Source organism: Somniosus microcephalus, chromosome 8 (genome assembly GCF_052327205.1).
Source record: "Somniosus microcephalus isolate GS21.2 chromosome 8, FLI_Smic_1.0, whole genome shotgun sequence".
Lineage (NCBI taxonomy): Eukaryota > Metazoa > Chordata > Chondrichthyes > Squaliformes > Somniosidae > Somniosus > Somniosus microcephalus.
Window position 1 is genome coordinate 44,491,735 of NC_140994.1, and position 21,118 is coordinate 44,512,852.

The following is a 21,118-nucleotide window of genomic DNA, read 5'->3' on the forward strand; positions in this document are numbered from 1 at the left end:
AGAAAAATCAGGTAGGGTTCCCACTTCTTATTGTTATCTAATGACCCCTGTTGTAAAGTGTGGATGTTAGCTGAGGACAAGATTGGACTGCTGAGACTCTAGGCTAGATTATCTGGTGTAGTTCATACCAGAATGGCAATTGGCAGATTTTAGACAGATGCAAATGGAGGGCGTTGTTTGCAGCCAATTATCTGTGTTCAGCTCATTAGCATAGCTCCAGGTACAGATTTGGATGGGTGTCGAGATCACACTAGTGGTGGGAGTGGAAAATTGCATGAAGTGAAATTTAAAGAGGTGAGTGCAATTAAAGGAGCATGTCGTGTATGGTAACAAAAATTCTGAAAGTCTTTGGAGAACATCAAAAGGCATCTCAACCCTTAGCTAGATTAGTAGAACATCCGGGTTGATTGGAAAATATACGGAGCAGAATTTTCATAAGCAGTCACTCACCTATCACTAAACACAGTTAGTTGCCAAACCTTAATTGAGAGCAACCCTCCACCTCATAACTGTTCTGTTCATGACAGCAATATGTACCTAAAGACTTCCGTGCAGATGTTACCCTATGACCTTGTATTGCTCCAGCGATGGTCACATTCCAGTGACAGTAAGTAAATTGTTCCACTCTATACAGTAAACTAACCACATTTACTATCTCTAAAACCAAGACAGGCATGAAACTTAATAGGTTTTCTTTAATAATTTGTTGGAATAGAAAGTCTAAACATTCTAAATACACATAACACGATATGTATTTTGCACACCCAATGCTGGCAGCTAAACTGCAAATAATCCACAAAGGAGTATGTGCATCATTAAACCCATCTGTTTGGCCTCCTTATTTAATTAATTCCTAATGTATGTTACAGGTATAAGCAAAATGCTTATTTCCTCAATATTTATACCAGTTATGGTCTCAACCCACTTTTAGAGACATTGTGGCAGGTTGGATCAAATCAGAACTGTCCCAAACGATCTGGGGTATCGTTTCCTTATTCTCGAACAAGTAACCATTACTGGTAATTGCTACATTCTCTTCTTGTCAGTAATATTCAAATTTTTAAACTCATTTAGAAAAAACGATGTACATAGAAGTATGTTACTTTAATACTGCTGCCAAGCTTCCAGATGAGAAGCTGCAGACATTTTCTTCATTAATATGAGATGAGAGGATAATTACAACACTTAGATAGTAGGAAATCTGTTTACCATTATTTTTAAAGTAAATGTTGCAGCTACACATACTTTAATTATTTTTAAAGCAATAAACTTGCTTACGATACATAACAAAAAAAAAGTTTACAGTTAATATCTTCTATTTAAGGAAATAGCATTTTAGTTTGCACCAATTAATTTGTATGTGCATTGTAGGCAGCCATGTTTTATCATTTAGGAGTTACATAGGAATTACGGTTAACATTTATTACTGATTCTGCTAACTGGCAGGCTAGAAAAATAGCAATAAGAATTTCTGTTTGGTTAAAGTTATTTGGGTAAAATTACATTTTTGGGCTTTAACTTCTTAGGGGGGAAAATTGAGTTGCTTTGCAAAGCCCCAAGTGCCTGGGCACGGTGCTGCTAACACCTCCCGCAAAATTCAGCGGGAGGTTAGCGGCAGCTGTATCTGGTAATGCCCCACGTCGCCAGCAATGACGTCATCACCGTGTGCAGCGCCCCGCTCGTGCCCCAGCCACAGACTTCGGTAGCGCCCCCTGACCTATTGCCGGACACTATGTCCGATAGGGTCAGGGTGTTGTTTTTGCAGCCGCGGTGGCGCAAGTTAAAGGGCAGGGGATGGGCGGCCATTTTTTAGTGGGGCCGACTGCCAGCAACTCCTCTTGAGTGCTGGGCTGCTTTGCCAGCACCCCACTCCCCGGTGGTCCAGCAGGGCCCCGGTGTGCGCAGGGCTAGGCCCCTCCCCTTTAATCAGGAGAGGGAGGCCTGCAATACTGCGGCGCTACATGCTGACGCACGTGGCGCTGTTGCACATAGCGCCGCGATATTCAGTTGTAGCGCCCAAGGAAGGACGTGGAGCGCTTCCAGTAGCGCCCCACCTCCTGCTTGGGGCCCTACCACTGAATTTACAGCGCAGGGGCGCTAACTTTTTCAGGGCGCTAAAAGTAGCGCTCTGGCAAAGTTGGCGCCCCCCACCGAATTTCTCCCCCATAGAGGATTTTTGGGAAGTAATTTTTAATATAAGAGAGATGGCATTTCATGGTTATGACATGGTTTTGTTGTCAAATAATATTTTCAAGTTGCCCCCAGAACACATGTTCTTTCCTCCCAAAAAAACTTTTCCACCAAGAATCTGGGCGCTTCTTTCCGTTATATTTGGCAGACTACTGTATAAATTATCTAAGAAACAGACCAGCTCAGGTTCCTACTTTAGAAGGATAGAGGGACTCCTGGTATGTCAAAGCTTTATCTTTGTAAACAAATGGAAATGTGTGGTTTTAAAATGTTTAGACACCAGCTCCATTTTCTTATCTCTTAACGGTTCCCCTCAGTAAGCCTGGATCAATAAATGATTCTGTCAAATTTGTAGCCCACTGCAAGAAGCAGCTGCTTAAGACACTGGAACAGATAAGACAATTTATTTTGTTTATGGCCGACATTTACCAGGAACAGAAATGTATATATGATTTTTAAAACTAACAAGATTGGATTGGGAGGGGGGAATGGAGTATGGAAGTGTAAATTCCAGCAGCACTCTTGCACTGCTAGTCTATGTAGAACCACAAGCAGTACTAACTTAATTTAGGTTTTCCAAATAACTACAATCAGTGCACTTCAAATGTAGTTCATTGTGCTCTCAGACATTTCAATATGATAAGGTGCTTTATAAATGCAAGTATATTAGGAAAGAGAAAGCAAGTCCTTCTATTATATAGCACCTTCAACACATTGCTCAAGCCATCCTAAATTACTTTCTGAAATCTGGTAACTGTTATTATGTGAGGAAATGTGGTAGCCATAATGTACACAGCAAGACCACCCAAACAGCAAATGAGATGAAGGACCAGTTAATCTGGGGTTTTTTTGCCAGTGAAATTAGCTGAAGAATGTTAGCCAGGACACTAGGAGAACGCCTTGCTCTTCTTCAAATGGTGCCATGGAATCTCTATATCTGCCTGAACAAGCAAACGCCCAAAGGGTGACAATGCAACACTTTTTCAACCAATCTTATATCCTTAAGGTCGAGAGTGGGATTTGAACCCACAATCTTCTGACTCAGACGACAGCACTACCAACTGAGCCAAGCTGCTACTTGATGGATAAAATAAGCACAAGTATTTTCAACACACGTTTTTGCATTTTAATTTCCTGCCTTAGATTTGTGCCTAAAGTAAAACCTGAAAACATCACATGTTCATGAAACTGGAGACTCTTGTAGATTTAAACCAGTTTATCAGCTGGATATGATTTTAATGGGAATTTTTGGGGACTGTGAGTTCACTAAGTAAAATGAACCATTACATAGATATATAAAAGTGGCTTAAATAAAAAATTTTAATTGGAGTTGATTGATGGCCCAGTTGGTTAAGGCAGTCAGTACACGAGCCACAAATACCAGGGCCTGGAGTTTCCGCTAGGGGTGCAAGCGGCAAAATGCGCTGGACACTGCTAGATTTACCAAGGTGAGGTTGCACTCAGGTTTCCGTGCAAACTCATGAGCATAAACCCGAACATAAAATGTCCCAAGAACAGCGCAATCAAGCAGCGTAATTGAACAGAATTGATCTGTGACTGGACCAGGGCCAATGGGCCTCAAGGTACTAGGTGGGGTAGTATAAAAGGTATGGAAAAAACTTGTTAAACCAATTGATTATTTTGGCAGCAACAGGGCAAACCTGGAATAAAAACAGAAAATGCTGGAAATACTCAGCAGGTCAGGCAGCATCTGTGGAGAGAGAAACAGAGTTAACGTTTCAATGTTAACTCTGTTTCTCTCTCCACAGATGCTGCCTGACCTGCTGAGTATTTCCAGCACTTTCTGTTTTTATTTAAGATTTCCAGCATCTGCAGTATTTTGCTTTTGTATGAGGGCAAACCTGGTCAGTGGCTTCAATTAACTGCTGGTCAGGTGATTACTGCTGGACCCATGTGACCATGGGTGCCTGTGCACCTGAGAATCTGGGCACAATGTGGTGAACTCCCCCCACCCCACCCCAAAATGAGCACAATCAGCAGAAACTCGCCTTTCCGACCTGGGGGCTTGGCTAGTTTTGTGGGCGGGCACTGCTTCAGGCGAAGGGAATGCTGAACTAGTGTAAAAGACGTGGATACTCAAGCATAAAGTAGTTACGTGCGCGAATCACTTGCGCTAAATCACACGGAACCTCCAGGCCCCCTGAAAGATTGCAGTTTAGGTCCTGTATATGCTGAAATAACAACAGAAAATGCTGGAAAAACTCAGCAGGCCAGGCAACATCCGTGGAGAGAGAAATAGAGTCAACATTTCGGGTCGAAACCCTTCTCTCCACAGATGTTGCCTGGCCTGCTGAGTTTTTCCAGCATTTTCTGTTGTTATTTCGGATTTCCAGCATCTGCAGTATTTTGCTATTGCGCCTGTATATGCTGAGTTGGATGATCTCCACCAGAATGATAATGGGGCACTGTGGCAGAACCACTGAATGACTCTGGCTAACTGTATATAATTCTCTTCAACGAGGTTCTAACACCAGCCTAAACCTGTACCATTGTGTTAGGCATTACTGTGTTTTGTATATAGTTTGAATGTACGGGGCGTGGCCCCTTTAAGAGTGCGGGAAAATGCGGGCAAACGCGATGACGTCACATCGCAAACCACGGGACTGCCCAGTCAGTCCTCGTGGCATCTCCGTTGAGTAAAGACCTGTTTAATCATTCTCTGGTGTCGATCTCAGTTATTCGTAGGAATTCGTCAATTCCTACATTGGTGACCCCATTTTTGTGAATGTTTTCACAAAAGAAGAGCACAGCATGGAAGCGAACGCCGTTTCCCTAAAGCTACCGCAGTTCTGGGAGCAGCAAGTGCCCTCGCGGTTTATTCAGGTCGAGGCCCAGTTCGCCCTGAGGAACATCGATGCGGATCAGACCAAGTATCTTTACGTGGTCTCCGCACTCGACAGCTCTACCGCCTCTCGGATCGTCAGCCTCCTCGAAAACCCGCCAACGGAGCGCAAGTATGAAACCCTCAAGGCGTGGTTACTGCAGGTTTTCGGGCTCACAAAATCGGAGCACGCCCGTCGATTACTCGCTATGCCTGGGCTCGGGGACTCCAAGCCTTCAGAGTTGATGAGCCAAATGCTCACACTCCTGGGCTCAGAACGGGAATGTTTCCTATTCCGCGAGATTTTCCTCAGCCAACTGCCTGAACAGGTACAAGCTGCCCTGGCCAGATCTGAAGTTGAAGACTGCGCAACACTCGCTGCGGAGGCTGACAAAATTTTCGCTGTAACTCAGCAGTACTACGCTGCCACGAGGCACCCATCCCCCGCAGACACCGCCCCAGCTCGTCCGCCTGCTGAGGTGTGTTTCTACCACGCACAGTTCGGCGCAAAAGCGAAGCGTTGCCGCCCTCCCTGCAGTTTTCCCCAACAAAAAAACCAACGACTGACACTGCAACCACCGAGGAACAGGTCTAACGGGCACCCCGCGGCCGCGATGGCGATCGGCAACGCGGGAAAATTGCTCTTCATCACCGAGACTCTCTCCGGTCGTCATTTTCTGTACGACACCGGAGCACAATGCAGCATTTTACCCGCGTCCGCCCTCGATGTGCAGACGGGGAATCACGGCCCCGCCCTTGAAGCGGCCAATGGCGGAACAATTCGGACCTTCGGCAGACGGCGAGTGGAGTTGTGCCTCGGGGGGCAACATTTTCACTGGGAGTTTGTTACGGCCAAAGTTTCCCAGCTCCTCCTCGGTGCGGATTTCCTGTGCGCCAACAGCCTCCTGGTCGACGTTAGGAACTGGCGGCTGATCAACGCAGCAACTTTTAATTATCTTCCGTGTTACCGCAGTAACACTACGTCACACACCGTCTCCTGTGCGTTCCCGACTCCTGATGAGTTCGCTCACCTGCTCAGCGAATTCCCCGACATGACAAGACCCACGTTCTCCTGCACAGCCACGAAACATGGTGTGGAACACCACATCACCACCAACGGCCCCCCGGTCTACGCGCGAGCCCAGCGCCTAGAACCTGGCAAGCTGGCGGTCGCAAAGGCAGAGTTCGCAACCATGGAACGGTTAGGGATTATTCGCTGGTCGAATAGTCCCTGGTCTTCACCCCTCCATATCGTCCCGAAGCCTGGCGGCGGATGGCGGCCATGCGGCGACTAAACGACGCCACCACTCCTGATCGGTACCCGATCCCCCATATCCAGGATTTCTCTGCCCATTTGGCAGGGAACACCGTGTTCTCAAAAGTCGACCTCGTCCGGGGCTACCACCAGGTCCCAGTTCATCCACAAGACGTCCAGAAGACCGCAGTCATCACCCCATTCGGCCTCTTCGAGTTTTTACGGATGCCTTTTGGGTTGAAGAACGCCGCCCAGGCTTTCCAACGCCTGATGGACTCCGTGCTGCGGGACCTCAAGTTCCTCTTCGTCTACCTGGACAATATTCTAATTGCCAGTCCTACTAAGGGAAAACATACCTGTCACCTACGCACCCTTTTTCGACGCCTCAGCCAACACGGCCTGATTATCAACCCAGCCAAGTGTCAGTTTGGCCTGCACCAAATTGACTTCCTGGGGCATCGCATCACCTCAGAGGGAGCGGTTCCTTTACCTTCGAAGGTAGAGGTGGTGACATCCTTTCCACGCCCGCAGAACATAAAGGCCCTGCAGGAATTCCTAGGCATGGTAAACTTTTACCACCGTTTCGTGCCTAAGGCGGCACTACTCATGCAGCCCCTGTACGAGGCCCTCAAGGGCAAGACTGGCAAGAACCCGGTAGACTGGACGGATGACATGGCCCGAGCGTTCGCCGACACTAAAAGCACCTTAGCCAACGCGACTATGCTGGCGCACCCGCTGCCAGGAGCCACCATCGCCCTCACCACCGACGCGTCGGACTACGCAGTCGGTGCCGTGCAACAGCAGTGGGTGAACGGGACGTGGCAGCCATTGGCATTCTTCAGCCGTCAACTACGGCAGAACGAGAGAGCAGACAACACGTTCGACCGGGAGTTGCTCGCCCTTTTTCTGGCCATCCGCCATTTTCGGTTCCTTCTGGAAGGAAGTCCTTTCACCGCTTTTGTGGACCATAAGCCGCTGACCTTTGCAATGTCCAAGCCCGCCGAACCGTGGTCAGCCCGACAGCAGCGTCAACTGACCTACATATCCAAATTCACCATGGATATACGACACGTGGCTGGTAAGAACAACCTGGTGGCAGACTGCCTCTCCCGCGCGATCGTCAATACGGTTCATTTGGGCATCGACTACGCCCTCATGGCAGCGGACCAAGCCTCAGACCCGGAAGTCCAAGCTTACCGAACGGCCATCACTGGCCTCCAGTTGGCCGATGTCAAGTTCCATTCGGCAGGTACCACGCTGTTGTGTGACGTCTCCGTACAGGATCCTCGCCCTATCGTGCCGGTCATCTGCCGGCCGCAAAGTGTTCGACGCCATACATGGGTTGTCACACCCTGGAATGAAGACCTCTCAGAAACTGATGTCAGCTAAATTTGTATGGCATGGCATGCATAAGGATGTCCGCGACTGGGCCAACACCTGCGTGGTCTGCCAAAAGGAAAAGGTACAGCGCCACGTCAAAGCTCCATTGGCCACCTTCACAGTTCCGGAGCGACGTTTTGACCACGTCAACGTGGACCTGGTAGGACCACTCCCACCCTCCCATGGTTTTTCACACATCCTGACCATGGTTGACCGCACCACCAGATGGCCAGAGGCGGTCCCCCTGTCATCCACTACTTCGGCGGACGTGGCCAGGGCGTTCATTTCCTCCTGGATCGCCCATTTTGGAGTACCCGCCGATATTTCGTCAGACAGGGGACTGCAGTTTTCCTCCGAACTCTGGAATGTAGTGGCCCAAGGACTCGGTGTCAAATTACACCGCACCACAGCCTACCACCCACAGACGAATGGCCTTTGCAAACGCTTCCACCGGTCAATGAAGGCCGCCCTGAGAGCCAGCCTCCAGGATGCTGGATGGGCAGACAAGCTACCGTGGGTCCTGTTGGGCCTTCGCACAGCCCCCAAAGACGACCTTCACTCTTCATCAGCGGAGCTGGTGTATGGTCAGCCGCTGCGGGTCCCAGGGGACTTCCTACCAACATCGACGGAGCAATGGTCCGCGTCTGCCCAGCTTGCTAGTCACCAAGAGGCGGCCAGATGTTTCGCACCGGTGCCCACTTCGCACCACGGGCCGCAGAGGTCACACGTTCCCACTGAGCTTCACAAGGCTGAATATGTCTTTATTCGCCATGACGCGCATAGGGATCCGCTCAAGGCCCCATATACTGGTCCCTTCTGCGTGTTGGAAGCAGGGGACAAAACCTTCACGGTAGATGTCGGTGGTAAACCGGACCACATTTCGGTCGACCGCTTAAAGCCAGCACATTTGGACCTCGACCGCCCCGTCGAGACAGCACAACCGCCGAGTCGGGGTCGGCCACCCGTCGTCATTACGGCAGACCAAGTGCGACCGCCCGCCAGACCGCCAGCCGCCCAGCAGCCTCCGCCTCGAGAGTACAGGAGTCGTTCTGACAGGCTTGTCAGACCCCCCTCACCGTTTGACTTTGTCCGTTAAAGCGAATTCTGGGGGGCGCATGTGGCAGAACCACTGAATGACTCTGGCTAACTGTATATAATTCTCTTTAACGAGGTTCTAACACCAGCCTAAACCTGTACCATTGTGTTAGGCATTACTGTGTTTTGTATATAGTTTTTGCATGTACGGGGCGTGGCCCCTTTAAGAGCGTGGGAAAACGCGGGCAAACGCGATGACGTCACGTCGCAAACCACAGGACTGCCCAGTTTAATTAAAAGACCTGTTTAATTGTTCTCTGGTGTCGATCTCAGTTATTCGTAGGAATTCATCAATTCCTACAGCACTACAGTTGATCTTACTGAGCCTGGGATGGAGTGAAGAAAATCTACCAGGGTTCCTACTGCTGATTGCCATTGAGTGATCTCTGTTGGAAATGCATGTGTGGATACTCAGTGGGGACAGGATTATGCTTGACTGTGATGCCCTCATGCTAAAATAGCTCGTGGGCATGATCTAGGTTCATACGTAGTCATGACAAAGGGCCACATGGATGAAATACTGGAGAGTACCCCATGCCTTTGGAACCACAATCCAGCAAAGAGTCAATAAGTTCAGATGGGTAGGGAGAAAAACAGGCAGAAAACAGAAACATGAAAAACAAACACAATGTAGCACAGTGGATCAAACAAAAGCATACCCGAAACATGTTCATTTTCTTTGTAATTCAACTCCATACTTCCATGGAAATGTTGTGACATTGTACGACAATATTTCAAGGATCTCCCAACAACACATTGTTCATTTTGTAGAAAAATTCAGCAGAGAATGTTCAATAATAGAATATTTTTCAAGATCACATCAAGAAACCTTAACCAGAAATAATGTAAAATGGTAAGTATTTGCAGTGTTCTTCAAAATATTCAAGAATTTGGGGCTATTTTTCTTGTAATAATATATTTAATCATTTGGAAATTCCAAGATAAACAAACAGTAGCCAGTGCACTGATTGAGAATATTTTCCCTTTAATATCTACCTGGAATCATACTGTCTAATGATTTGAAATGGAACTTATATATATGAAGTATAGAAAGATAGATCTGAAAAGGCTAGCAAGAGAATCATTTATTTTAGTATCTTAAAGGGGGCTGGTTCTAATACTGATGATTTATTATTCTTCAAAAAAAGTGATTAGACCCTGCAGAACATGCTTGCCAGCTTTGGTATTTTAGTTTAACATCTAGCACATCTGGAGTTGATCCAAAAGCTTTGAACATAATCTATAGGGATCTAAGTTACGAGAAGACTCCTTGAATGGACAGCTTAACAGAGATTAGAGGTAAGAAGGACTGACTTATGTAAAACATTCTATCTCACAATGCAACAAGCTTAACATAGTTGCATCATGTATTTAGGAATGCTCAGAAGCATATTATAATCTTAGAAACAAATGTAAAAGATGATTCCTTCTTCAAATGCCAAAACAGGCTGGAACTATGTTTTATTTATCCACTACTGGTAATGGTTGTGTGCTGTCTTGATGTAAACATTTGTAGAAATCTATTTGAACTATGCAGTACAATTATTTTTAATTCTTTAATATTTCTACTGCATTCAAATATAGGTTTCACTGTGCTTCATGAGTATTTTCATTTTTATTGTGTATTCTGTTTTTAAAATTTGTACCTAATTCATCCTTTGCAATAAAATGTACTAAAGTGATGAAAATGTTAAATGATCTATAGTGATATGAATTACTTTGAGCTGCAATGTATTGCTGTGCCAGTGATTTAGTGGTTAAGTTTATATAAGCAAATGGGAATGCTGATAGGATGATAACAAGCAATTTTTGAGACAATTTTGGGTTATGATATGATGTAATAAAAGTCATGAGACCAATCGACTGCCCTATACTTGCCTAATTTTCATCTACATAAAAAGTGCTTAAAAGGCAGAACCACTGTATTACAGTGACTGAATAAGTTTAATACTACTTATTATCTGGATTCCGGGTATTTCACCTGTAATTTGGAAATTGCATTTTTTTTTTAAATGTAAATACTTACAATTACAATTTATTGTAGTATACTTCTCTGCACTTTTGTCTGATTCATACTGTTTAACCATAAATACTACGGAACAAAAGTGAGTGTTGATTACATATTGTAATTGCTGGGAGGTATTACTAGGACAAACAGGATGGGGAAGCTGAATTAACACCCATTGTTAAAGCTAAAAGTGCTTATATCTTTCCTATTGTTAATTCAGCCCTTTCAGCCTGTTGAACTGAGTGGGTAATATTTTACCCCCTTTTTCACACAAAAGCTTTAATTGTCCTTCCTTTGGCTATCTTGAACAGCCATAAAAATGATGAGTGCTCCTGATTTTACATTTGTTGTTTTTTTGTGTAAAACAAAACTAATACTTTAGTATTAATGAAAGAAAAATGGCTGATCAGGATATGTCACTCTTCTTGCACCACTTCAACAGCTAATAAGCTGATTAACTAGCATAAGAGAGAAAAATGTAGTTAATCCTATTGTGCAGTGTGAAACTGGTGATTTACAAATATTTTGACTATTCCACTTGAAACTTTGGTTTGCTGACTGGGATTTGGATGCCCTACTAGAAAAGCAAGTTGAATCTTTTGCGCTTTGAAGTCAGCCCATAATAATAATCCTCGTAAGAGTGCATTTATATAGAATTACATAGAATTTACAGCACAGAAACAGACCATTCGGCCCAACAGGTCTATGCGGTGTTTATGCTTCACAGAGCCTCCTCCTACCTTACAACAGCGACTACACTCCAAAAGTACTTCATTGGCTGTAAAGCGCTTTGAGACATCCGGTGGTCGTGAAAGGCGATATATAAATGCAAGTTCTTTCTTAATTTATCTCACCCTATCAACATATCCTTCTATCCTTTCTCCCTCATGTACTTATCTAGCTTTCACTGAAATAGATCTAAGCTATTCGTCCCAACTACAGGTACTGTACTCCAGGTGGTAGCAGGTTCCACATTCTAACCACACTCTGAGTAAAGAGAGTTAGTTGCATTTACAACTCAGTGGCACAACAATTACAATCTAACTTTGGGGTTGAGTCCCAACCTGATTCGAGAGGGGAGCATTGTGAGCTTTCCCCCCTCCTCCCAGCACCATCACTCCAAAAAAGTGACAGTAAAAAACCACTTGTGTTGGACATTGGGGCATACCTCTAGTGTGTTATTAAACCAGGTTTACAATGAACATAAAGAAAGACTTGCATTTATATAGTGTTTTTCGTGACCGCAGGACATCCCAAAATGCTTTACAGCCAATGAAGTACTTATGAAGTGTAGTCACTGTTGTAATGTAAGAAACGCGGTGGCCAATTGTGCACAGCAAGCTCCCACAATCAGCAATGTGATAATGACCGGATAATCTATTTTTCTGTGATGTTGGTTGAGGGATAAGTATTGGCCAAGACACCAGGAATAACCCCCCTGCTCCTCTTCAAATAGTGCCAAGGGATCTTTTGCGTTCACCTGAAAGGGCAGACGGGGCCTCAGTTTAACGTCTCATTCGAAAGACGGTACCTCTGTCGGTGCAGCACTCCCTCAGTATTGCACAGGAGTGTCAGCCTAGAATTTGTGCTCCTGTCTCTGCAGTAGGATTTGAACCCACAACCTTCTGACGCCAAGGTGAGAGTGCTACCACTGAGCCACAGCTGACATAGGGCCCGATATTTGCGGGGAGGGAGCATGCGAGCGAGGTAGCTGGGGGGCAAACCCAGAAATCCCGAGAATGCGGAAGTCTGTCAAATTTAATGGCAGGACCTCATTATCATTTTTTTATTCCATTTCCCAGCTGGCCAGATTGACCGTTGGGGACGGTCCCCGGCAATCGTAGTTTGGGATCGAGGGTTGGAGGTGGAGGGGGTCAGCAGATTACTGGGCACCCCAGAGATGGAGGGTTGGAGTGGGAAGGGGAGAGGGCCGGCAGATCATGGAGCAGGCCGGAAATGGAGGGTTGTGTGGGGGGAGGGTTGGGTGAGTTGGCAGATCGCAGGGCAGGCTGAAGATCGAGGGCTGTTTGGTGGGGGGGTGGGGGTCGTTGGCAGATCGAGGGTTAGAGTGGGGGGGGGGGAGGCGGGGGGTGGTTGGCTGATTGCAGGGCAGGCCAGGGATCGAGGATTGGGACGGAGGGGAGACGGCAGAGTCGCCGATCGCAGCAGCGAGAAGAGACGATGATCAGCAGAAGGTTTGCTTTGAGGGGCCGGGGGAGCCCCCCGTTCTCCTCATGGCCCACTTACCTTTTGCAGCTGACTGCTCCAGTCTCCATTTAGCTGCTGGATTTCCCGAGATCTGGGAAACCCGGCTGACAACTGATAAATTTAAATCTGGCTCCCAAATGCACTGTGGGAGTCTGATTTAAATATTATAATGAAATGTCCCACCTCTCCAAGGCGGGACCCACACAGGCTTCGCAACCACGGGCGTAGAAATGGCAACGGACGCATGCATGTGGGTTGGGGACATGTTCCGATTTTTAAAATATTTTAACCCCCCCCCCCCATCCCCTCATGGGGAGGTTAACATTGACTCCAAGGAGCATGTCGGACCTCTTGAACACTTAATAAAGTAACCCAGAGCGTATTTAAATGAATGAGAGTATGAACACTGGTCCCTGTGCTCTCAAAACATTTAAAATTATAGACAGTTCTGCAAATGCATGAAAGCACACAGGCACACTGCTTGCTCAGATTCTGATAGTCCAAATCACAGCCAAGCAGTACAAGTATGGTATTACTGCCTGAATGTGGAAAAGAAATGGCTCTGAGACTCAAATGGACCTGTGATTGCTACATACGGTATAAATGCAGACTCAGTGGGGATGTGTGAGGGATGACTCCACTGCCAGACTCAATCAAACACCAGCTGCTTGACCCAACCTCACTCCCAGTAGATGACCTGCCCTGCCCCAATCTGACCCAGCTTTCACTGAACCTTGCGTACATCAGCTACTATGTGTAGTTATTCTAGTCCCCAAGTATTCACTCTCAGCGTATGGATGGACAATGAACAGACTACTTTCATTTGAGTGAGTATATGTTTCATTCATAATTTTTAAAAGTTGACACTTCTATCTCTTAATTTGGAGATGCTAGATATGTATGGCTGATGATGTTATGAGTGTCAATTTTTTAAGTTATGGATAAAACACTCACTGGAATGAATGTAGTCTACTGATTTGTTATAGACCAAATAATAAGCTTTGGATCGAGTGGGAGTCAATTTGGGTGTGGCAGTGGCAATCAGATATGGTCTTATCAGTAAGGCTAATGTCAGGCAATAGAGGAAATGTCCAATATGGTTGGGTTTAGCAGTGCCCCCATCCCTCTGCAGCCCCTTAAATTCTCCACTGCTTCTGTCAGTGCTGTGTAACTTCAAAATCTTGCCCATTCATAAAACTGAGAACACTTTCCATATATATCCACTCTGTACAATTCTGTCGGAATTTATCTCCAGTGCTCTTTAAAAGGGCAATCACAGTTATAAACAAACTGTTACTAACAGAGGGCAATATTCCCCAAGAACTTGACCAAGCCAGTGTCATGGCAATGTTGCTATCATCCTCTGTTTAAAGAACAATCCACAAAAATCAACAAAAACAGGGCCAACGGAAAAGGGGTATTAATGTTAATATTAACTCTTTGTAAACATGAGATGTTGAAAAGAATACAGATGATGATACTCACTCTCCAAAGCATTTCAATGTTTCTAGTTTGCCTTCTCTAGCTATGCCTGAAAAGCACATCATAGGAAGGCAGGCAGATGACCTGCTCGTAGGCTTCTGCCATCTCATTGTGTAACCATTTCAAGGTGTCTGACAGAGGCTCCAATGACTCTTCCTCACTGCCTGAGGGAAAGTGCCTGACCTTTTATCAGCACCTCCCCAAACCAGCCCAACTGAGGCTGAAAGCTCATTGTTTGCAGAGTCTGGGGGAAAAATTCTTCTGACACACACTGGAGCTCCACCACCCCACACTACAGTGGCATTCCTCTTTAAATATTAATCTCACTGATACTGGAATGAAAAGCCAATTGTACTTCACAAATAAAAACAGCTCATCAGTTCCTATTACTGTCTTATGCAACTAATAGTATATTTCCAATGAAATTGGGCAATGACCTGTAATTAAATATTTCCTTCTCTTTAGCGTCCTAATGCAAAATATTGAAAACAATTTGTACGGCAACTAATTGGACCGTAGCCGCCTTCAAAAGGGGTCTGTGCAAACAATTCAGAACCATGCAGGTCAAAAGTCCAGAATTCTGCTTTAAAGAGATCCAAAAGTGGAATTATTTTACTCAGACGAAAAAGTGGAGGCAATTCTAATTCTTAACCTACATTCATTTTTATTGCAGAGAAAAAAAAACAGCTAATTGCTGCAGCTGCTTGATCTGGAGAAGCAATTAGCCTTGTAGATGAAACGCCAAATTCGTTGATAAGCCCTGAGATCATATGTCCAACTGAGGAAAGAAAGGTGGAATATTTCATGGACTGTATGGCCTGTGGAAGGGCTGAGGTTTTGATTTTAACTTTTGATAAAAGATAAAGCCTGTGTAATTCAATAGATAGGAGACCTCCAGCTCGTCCCTGCTAACCCTTAATATATAATTGTGAGCAAGGAAAGTATAAAGTGACTTCTGTTCTGTAACCAAGCTACAATGAGTCTTTTGTCGAATTTAGCAACTCCACGGAATACTGGAAGATGTTTTAAGTCAATTTCATACTCTTTCGCTGGACTCAAACATTCGCGAATATCTCTCTCTTACTGTGGTGAATAAGGAAAGGAGCAAGCCTTGGAGCATTAAGGCAGAGGGTTGGAGAGAGACCTGACATTTTGCACTGCTGCCTGGAGGCGGGTCTCTTGTGGCTAGTACATAAGTATTGATTGATCAGTGCGGGTCACACACTGGAGGAAGACACAGGCGAGGGATGATCTAATGCTGACATTTCATTAGGATAACAAAAGTAATTGGAAAGCTCGACACTGTACATTGTATTCAAACGCTGATTCCATCCGAAAGTGCCATAAACGTCACTCTGTTGCTAAGTCTCCTGTTACTACTACAAGTAAAATCCTGAACAGTTCTCAAGTTTTATTATTGCGCACGAGTTAACGAGACATACATTAAAATGAGAATAGTTGGACTGAAGAGCGATGTGCTAAATATTTCCAACTTCTAGCGCCTTAAAAGAGGAATTAGATTTCCGATTCAGCGCATTTAAGTGTAACAAACCAGAACGCTTTGCTCTGTAAACGATGCCGACTAGACTGGAGAACAGAATAATTATTAGATCTGGCAATCAAAACCTCAACAGTCAATAATCTGATGTTGGAAATGAACCAAGAGACAGGAAACCAGTCTAGTTCATAGTTACCAGGGCACGAATCACATCGATTCAATACACATCTCCCGGGATACCAAGTAAACGGTATAACTGATCTGGTGCACAATAGAAAAGTTTGATCCCAGTGTATTTTGATTAATTCAAATAGGAGCCAGATGGTGTAACGGCCATTGGATGGCTCACAGTAGAGTGAATTAGCAGCAATGGGCACGGCGCGACAGCAAGAGGGTTGCATTGTACATAAAATAATTAGAAAAAGCAACACACAAAAGTTATAGTTCTTCTACGAGCCAATATAAATATATATGTATATATATATTTAAAATCTCACCATCTTTCGATGCTACAAAGGCATCAGTTACGCTGATAAAAACATACAGTATTTGCAGTCTTGCTGCCAAACCATTGCGTCCAAGTCTTCTTGTCATCTTGTGCAGACTGTGAGATAACTTTGCGATCGTTTCATCAGACTGGAGGAGGGAGATCAGCACCATAATATAGAGGGAGCCGGGATCAGGACGTGGGAGATTTCCGGCAGACGGTCACTCGCCTGATACAGCCCTCCCAGACTGGGCAGGGTCTCGGTTACTGTCACAAAGTTCACTTGGGACAAAGGCTGCAAAGACATGTGTTCCGAAAGAAGCTGGGCATGGCTCAGGTGCCCAATTCATGTGCTCAAGACTCTTAGACGGAAAACCCCGCTCTGAAAATGCCACTTTAGCAGCTTCTTTCCTCCCAGTAACGCTGCTTGTCCGACCACAAAATGCAGGCTTCAGCGCGGTCCTAACGCCCGCCGCGTTTCTTCTTCAGTTTGAAAATATGAATGGGCCAATCCTGCTGACGTAATCAAAACAAGAAAAGCCTTTCCACCCGCAGAAACGGTGCCGTGGGCAAAATACCTTTCGGTATTCGCCCGTGAGGAGATCAGCACGATGGGCTGCACATTGCAAGGGTCCTGTGAAAACTCTTTGGAAGATTTGAGATTTCCCAAACCCCACATGCAGTAAAATCCAAGCGATCGGGACTTCAGTAATGTTTAACAAAACAAAAGTGCTCGTTGGCGCCGGTTCGGTGGCAATCCACAGCAATACTTCAACAACTCAGTCACAAACACAAAGTAACACAAGTCAAGTGAAGCTGCAACCATTCAGAAGGTGGGCAGTGAGCGGTGTGTGTGCAGACCTGCTGATCTTTAATGGATGACACAAGTCTCTAGTTCGGCTTTTGTCCACCTTTTGAAGTTTGGAATGGGGGAGGGGCGCGTTCTTCTGCATTCTACAACAAACTTTTACAAACTCCACAGAGAAAACCAGAGATAAATTTGAACGCAGTCACCTCAGTGACACAAAGGGAATGTGCTCGCCCGCCACCAATCCTCACCCCACCCCCCAAATCAAATCAGTCCGAGGCAGAAAACTATCAAACGTTTTAAGCCTGTATTGCTCAACTAGCACTCATACTTGATACACTTAATAAAGTAGACTGTGTCAATGTTTTCTTGTTACATTGAAACAACTTGTGTAGCAAAAACGTTTCCTGGGATCTAAGTGTAATTGCAGTCCAGGGCAGCAGAACTGTACTATGGAGATGCAACCAGTGCTTTTACATGCAGCATTTAAACAAAATTAGGACTGTAATACACAACGACACTTATCCCATGGCACTATTTGAAGAGCAGGGAGTCCCCCCTCCCCCCACCCCCCGTGTCATGACCAACACTACTCCATCAACCAGCATCACTAAAAAGAAACTAACTGGTCCTTGCTGTTTATGCAAAATTGCTGTCACGTTTGTCTACACGACACCAGTGACTGCACTTCAGAGTCATTCGTGCTATGAGAAGTGCTTTGGGACAGTTCTGAGAGATGTGACGAGGTGATATATAAATGCAAGCCATTTTTGTTATTACACTGCCGATCTCAGAACGGTCAAATTCGCAGCTGGCTATTGGGTTGTCCTAGCTGCGACTTGTACTTTGCCTGCCCTAAGTTCTATGCATACATGCTTACATGGATGCACAGGATTCTGCTCCCCTAGCTATTTATTTAATGCTAGCAGCGAACAAGTTACAGAATTTATTTTATTATAACATTAAGTACTGTAATCTAAGTTTATAAAATGCCCAGAAGGCCACCTGAGCATGTTTTAAACCCAGCTGTACAACTCATGGAGCTACAGGCCACCCAGTGTGAAGCCCACTATGAAAGGGGTCTCAGACCACTTAGCTTTAGTGGGCTTGGGTGTGAAAATGGGACCTAACACTTGGATAATTCTGTCACTTTCACACTGATCTGCACCTGAAGCTAATTTATATCAACAAGAAAGTGGCAGTGGAAGTGAAGCATTAGAATGTTGTACCAACCTAGTGAAGCTACAACATAGAACTACCTGCATGCTACACACTAAAAACAGCAGACTATAGACAGAATAAACAACAAGCAAAAAAAAAACTGCAGATAATTGAAATGTAAAACAAAGACAGAAAACATTAAGAACATTCAGCAGGTCAGTCAGCATTTGGGGAGATAACAGATCAGAACAAAGCTCTGTAGCCCTAACACATCCTCTTGAGAATGGTGGCAAACAATCAGGCAAGTAATGGACGAGGTGGCTCCATGAACATTCCCATCCTCAACTATGGTAGAGCCCAGAATGTGAGTGCAAGAGACAAGTACAGGTGTTTTCAAGTGTCTTCAGTCCAAAGTGCCAAGTGGACAATCTTACTTGGCCTCTTCCCAAAATCCCTACCATCATAGATGCCAGTGCCCAGCCAATTGAGTTCACGTCACATAACATTAGGACATACTGGACACAGTTAAAGCTATGGGCCCTGACAACATCAGAGTTGAAGTCTAATTCATAAGAACTAGCAGCTGTGGGAAGAACATAAATTATATATTAAGAATGGTAGGTGGGTCACAACATTCCATTTCAAACTGTATGAAAACTCCAATGTCAACCTGGAAAATCCCATTCCAGTATAAAAGTGTCCAAATTTACCTGCAATATCTGTAGGTGGCACTGTGATTGAGGTCCTTGCAGCAATTTTCTACTTCTGAATTTCTCAATGATATTCTCTTGTCTTGTCTTTCAGTGTATCTCTCAGCCAATTTACCCACAGCCTCTCATTTGTATTTACTCTCTCATAATTTGGATCCCCTTATTCCCATCTTACTCATGACATCTGGTTAGCTCTATTCTTCTTGATTTGTTCTTGTCAGTTGATCTTTTGGATGTTCTTTACTTCTTTCTATTAGGTCCTATTTGTATTTATATAGCACCTTGTCATGTCTGCAGGACATTACAAAGTACTTTACAACCAATGGATTACATTTAAAGTGCAGCCATGATTGTTTTATAAACAAACATGATAGCCAATTTGCACATGGCAAAGTCTCATAAACAGTAAATGAATGAATGACTGAATAATCTGGGTGGTTTTTGTTGAAGGAGGAATGTTGGCCAGGACACCAGAAGAACTACCTGCACTTCTTCAAACAATGACATGGGGTCTTTCCAATCCACCTGAGTAGGTGGTTAACACCTTAGCTGACAGCACGTGCGGCAATGCAGCATTCCTTCAATAGCAAAATGAAGTGTTAGCCTAGATTATGTGCTGAAGTCTACAGTAGAACGTGAGCTCTCAACCTTCTTACTTAGAGGCAAGTGCTCAAATTGAGCCAAGTGCATACTCAAACTGTTCCATGATTTTACCTGCTATTGATGTTAGGCTACTAGGCCTGTATTTGGCTGGGTTAGATTTGTTGTCCTTTTTAAATGTAGGTAATAAGTTTGCCTGCTTACACTCCTGTGGAACCTTACCAGCGTCCAGTCATTATGTAGGGGTTTGGCCATTGGGAACTGAGTTGAGACTGCCCAAGCTCATTTCAGATAGGGTATTTATAAACAGGAGACTTTCATCCCTTCAGTCTAGACTTATTTCAATATCAATTTCGAGAATTGAAAGAACTACATTTTAATCCACTATCTTAATGTTGAGCTTCTGATTCGAAAGGAATTCAGGAAAAAAACAACAATGGCGGCACAATGGATTTATATATCTTCCCTCTGAAGAGAAAAATTAAACATTCATAATGTGATATCATATAATTTCTTGTTCTTTTCACTATTCCTAATTCACAAACTACTATACTGACCACATGTCTGCCCTCTCAGGTGGATGCAAAAGATCAATGTTCCCAGAAATGCTAGGGGACCAAGAGTCTAATGAGAAGGAGGAATTAAAGGAAATTAGTATTAGTAAAAAAATAGTGCTGGTGAAATTAATGGGACTGAAAGTTGATAAATCCCCAAGGTCTGATAATCTGTATCCCAGAGTACTAAAAGAGGCAGCCATGGAAATAGTGGATGCATTGGTTGTCGTCTTCCAAAATTCTATAGATTATTGAACAGTTCCTGCAGATTGGAGGGTGGCAAATGTAACCCCACTATTTAAAAAAGGAGGGAGAGAGAAAACAGGGAACTACAGACCGGTTAGCCTAACATCTGTAGTAGGGAAAATGCTAGAGCCTATTATAAAGGATGTGATAACAGGACACTTAGAAAATATCAATGGGATTAGACAAAGTCAACATGGATTAATGAAAGGAAAACCATGTTTGACAAACCTACTGGAGTTTTTTGAGAATGTAACTGGTAGAATAGATAAGGGAGAACCAGTGGATGTGGTGTATTTGGATTTTCAGAAGGCCTTTGATAAAGTCCCACATAAGAGGTTAGTGTACAAAATTAAAGCACATGGGATTGGGGGTAATATACTGGTATGGATTGAAAATTGGTTAACAGACAGGAAACAGAGAGTAGGAATAAATGGATCTTTTTCGGGGTGGCAGGCGGTGACTAGTGGGGTACCGCAGGAATCAGTGCTTGGGCCCCACAATATATATCAATGATTTGGATGAGGGAACCAAATGTAATATTTCCAAGTTTGCTGACGACAGAAAACTAGGTGGGATTGTGAGTTGTGAGGAGGA

General features: G+C 44.6%; 1 protein-coding gene across 5 annotated transcripts in view; it reads right to left on the reverse strand.

Moving 5' to 3' along the window:
- adam12a (ADAM metallopeptidase domain 12a) overlaps window positions 1-17,317 on the reverse strand; it is a 432,297-nt gene extending 414,980 nt beyond the window's left edge. The window contains exon 1 of one of the 5 annotated variants that reach the window (XM_085994669.1): window positions 16,456-17,307. In XM_085994669.1, the coding sequence (XP_085850795.1) occupies window positions 16,456-16,618 (163 nt within the window). In that variant the 5' untranslated portion in view covers window positions 16,619-17,307. Of the gene's footprint in view, window positions 1-16,455 lie in introns of all 5 variants that reach the window. The other 4 variants (XM_085994672.1, XM_085994668.1, XM_085994671.1 and 1 more) reach the window with 4 other exon arrangements.
- Between the last annotated feature and the right edge of the window lie 3,801 nt (window positions 17,318-21,118).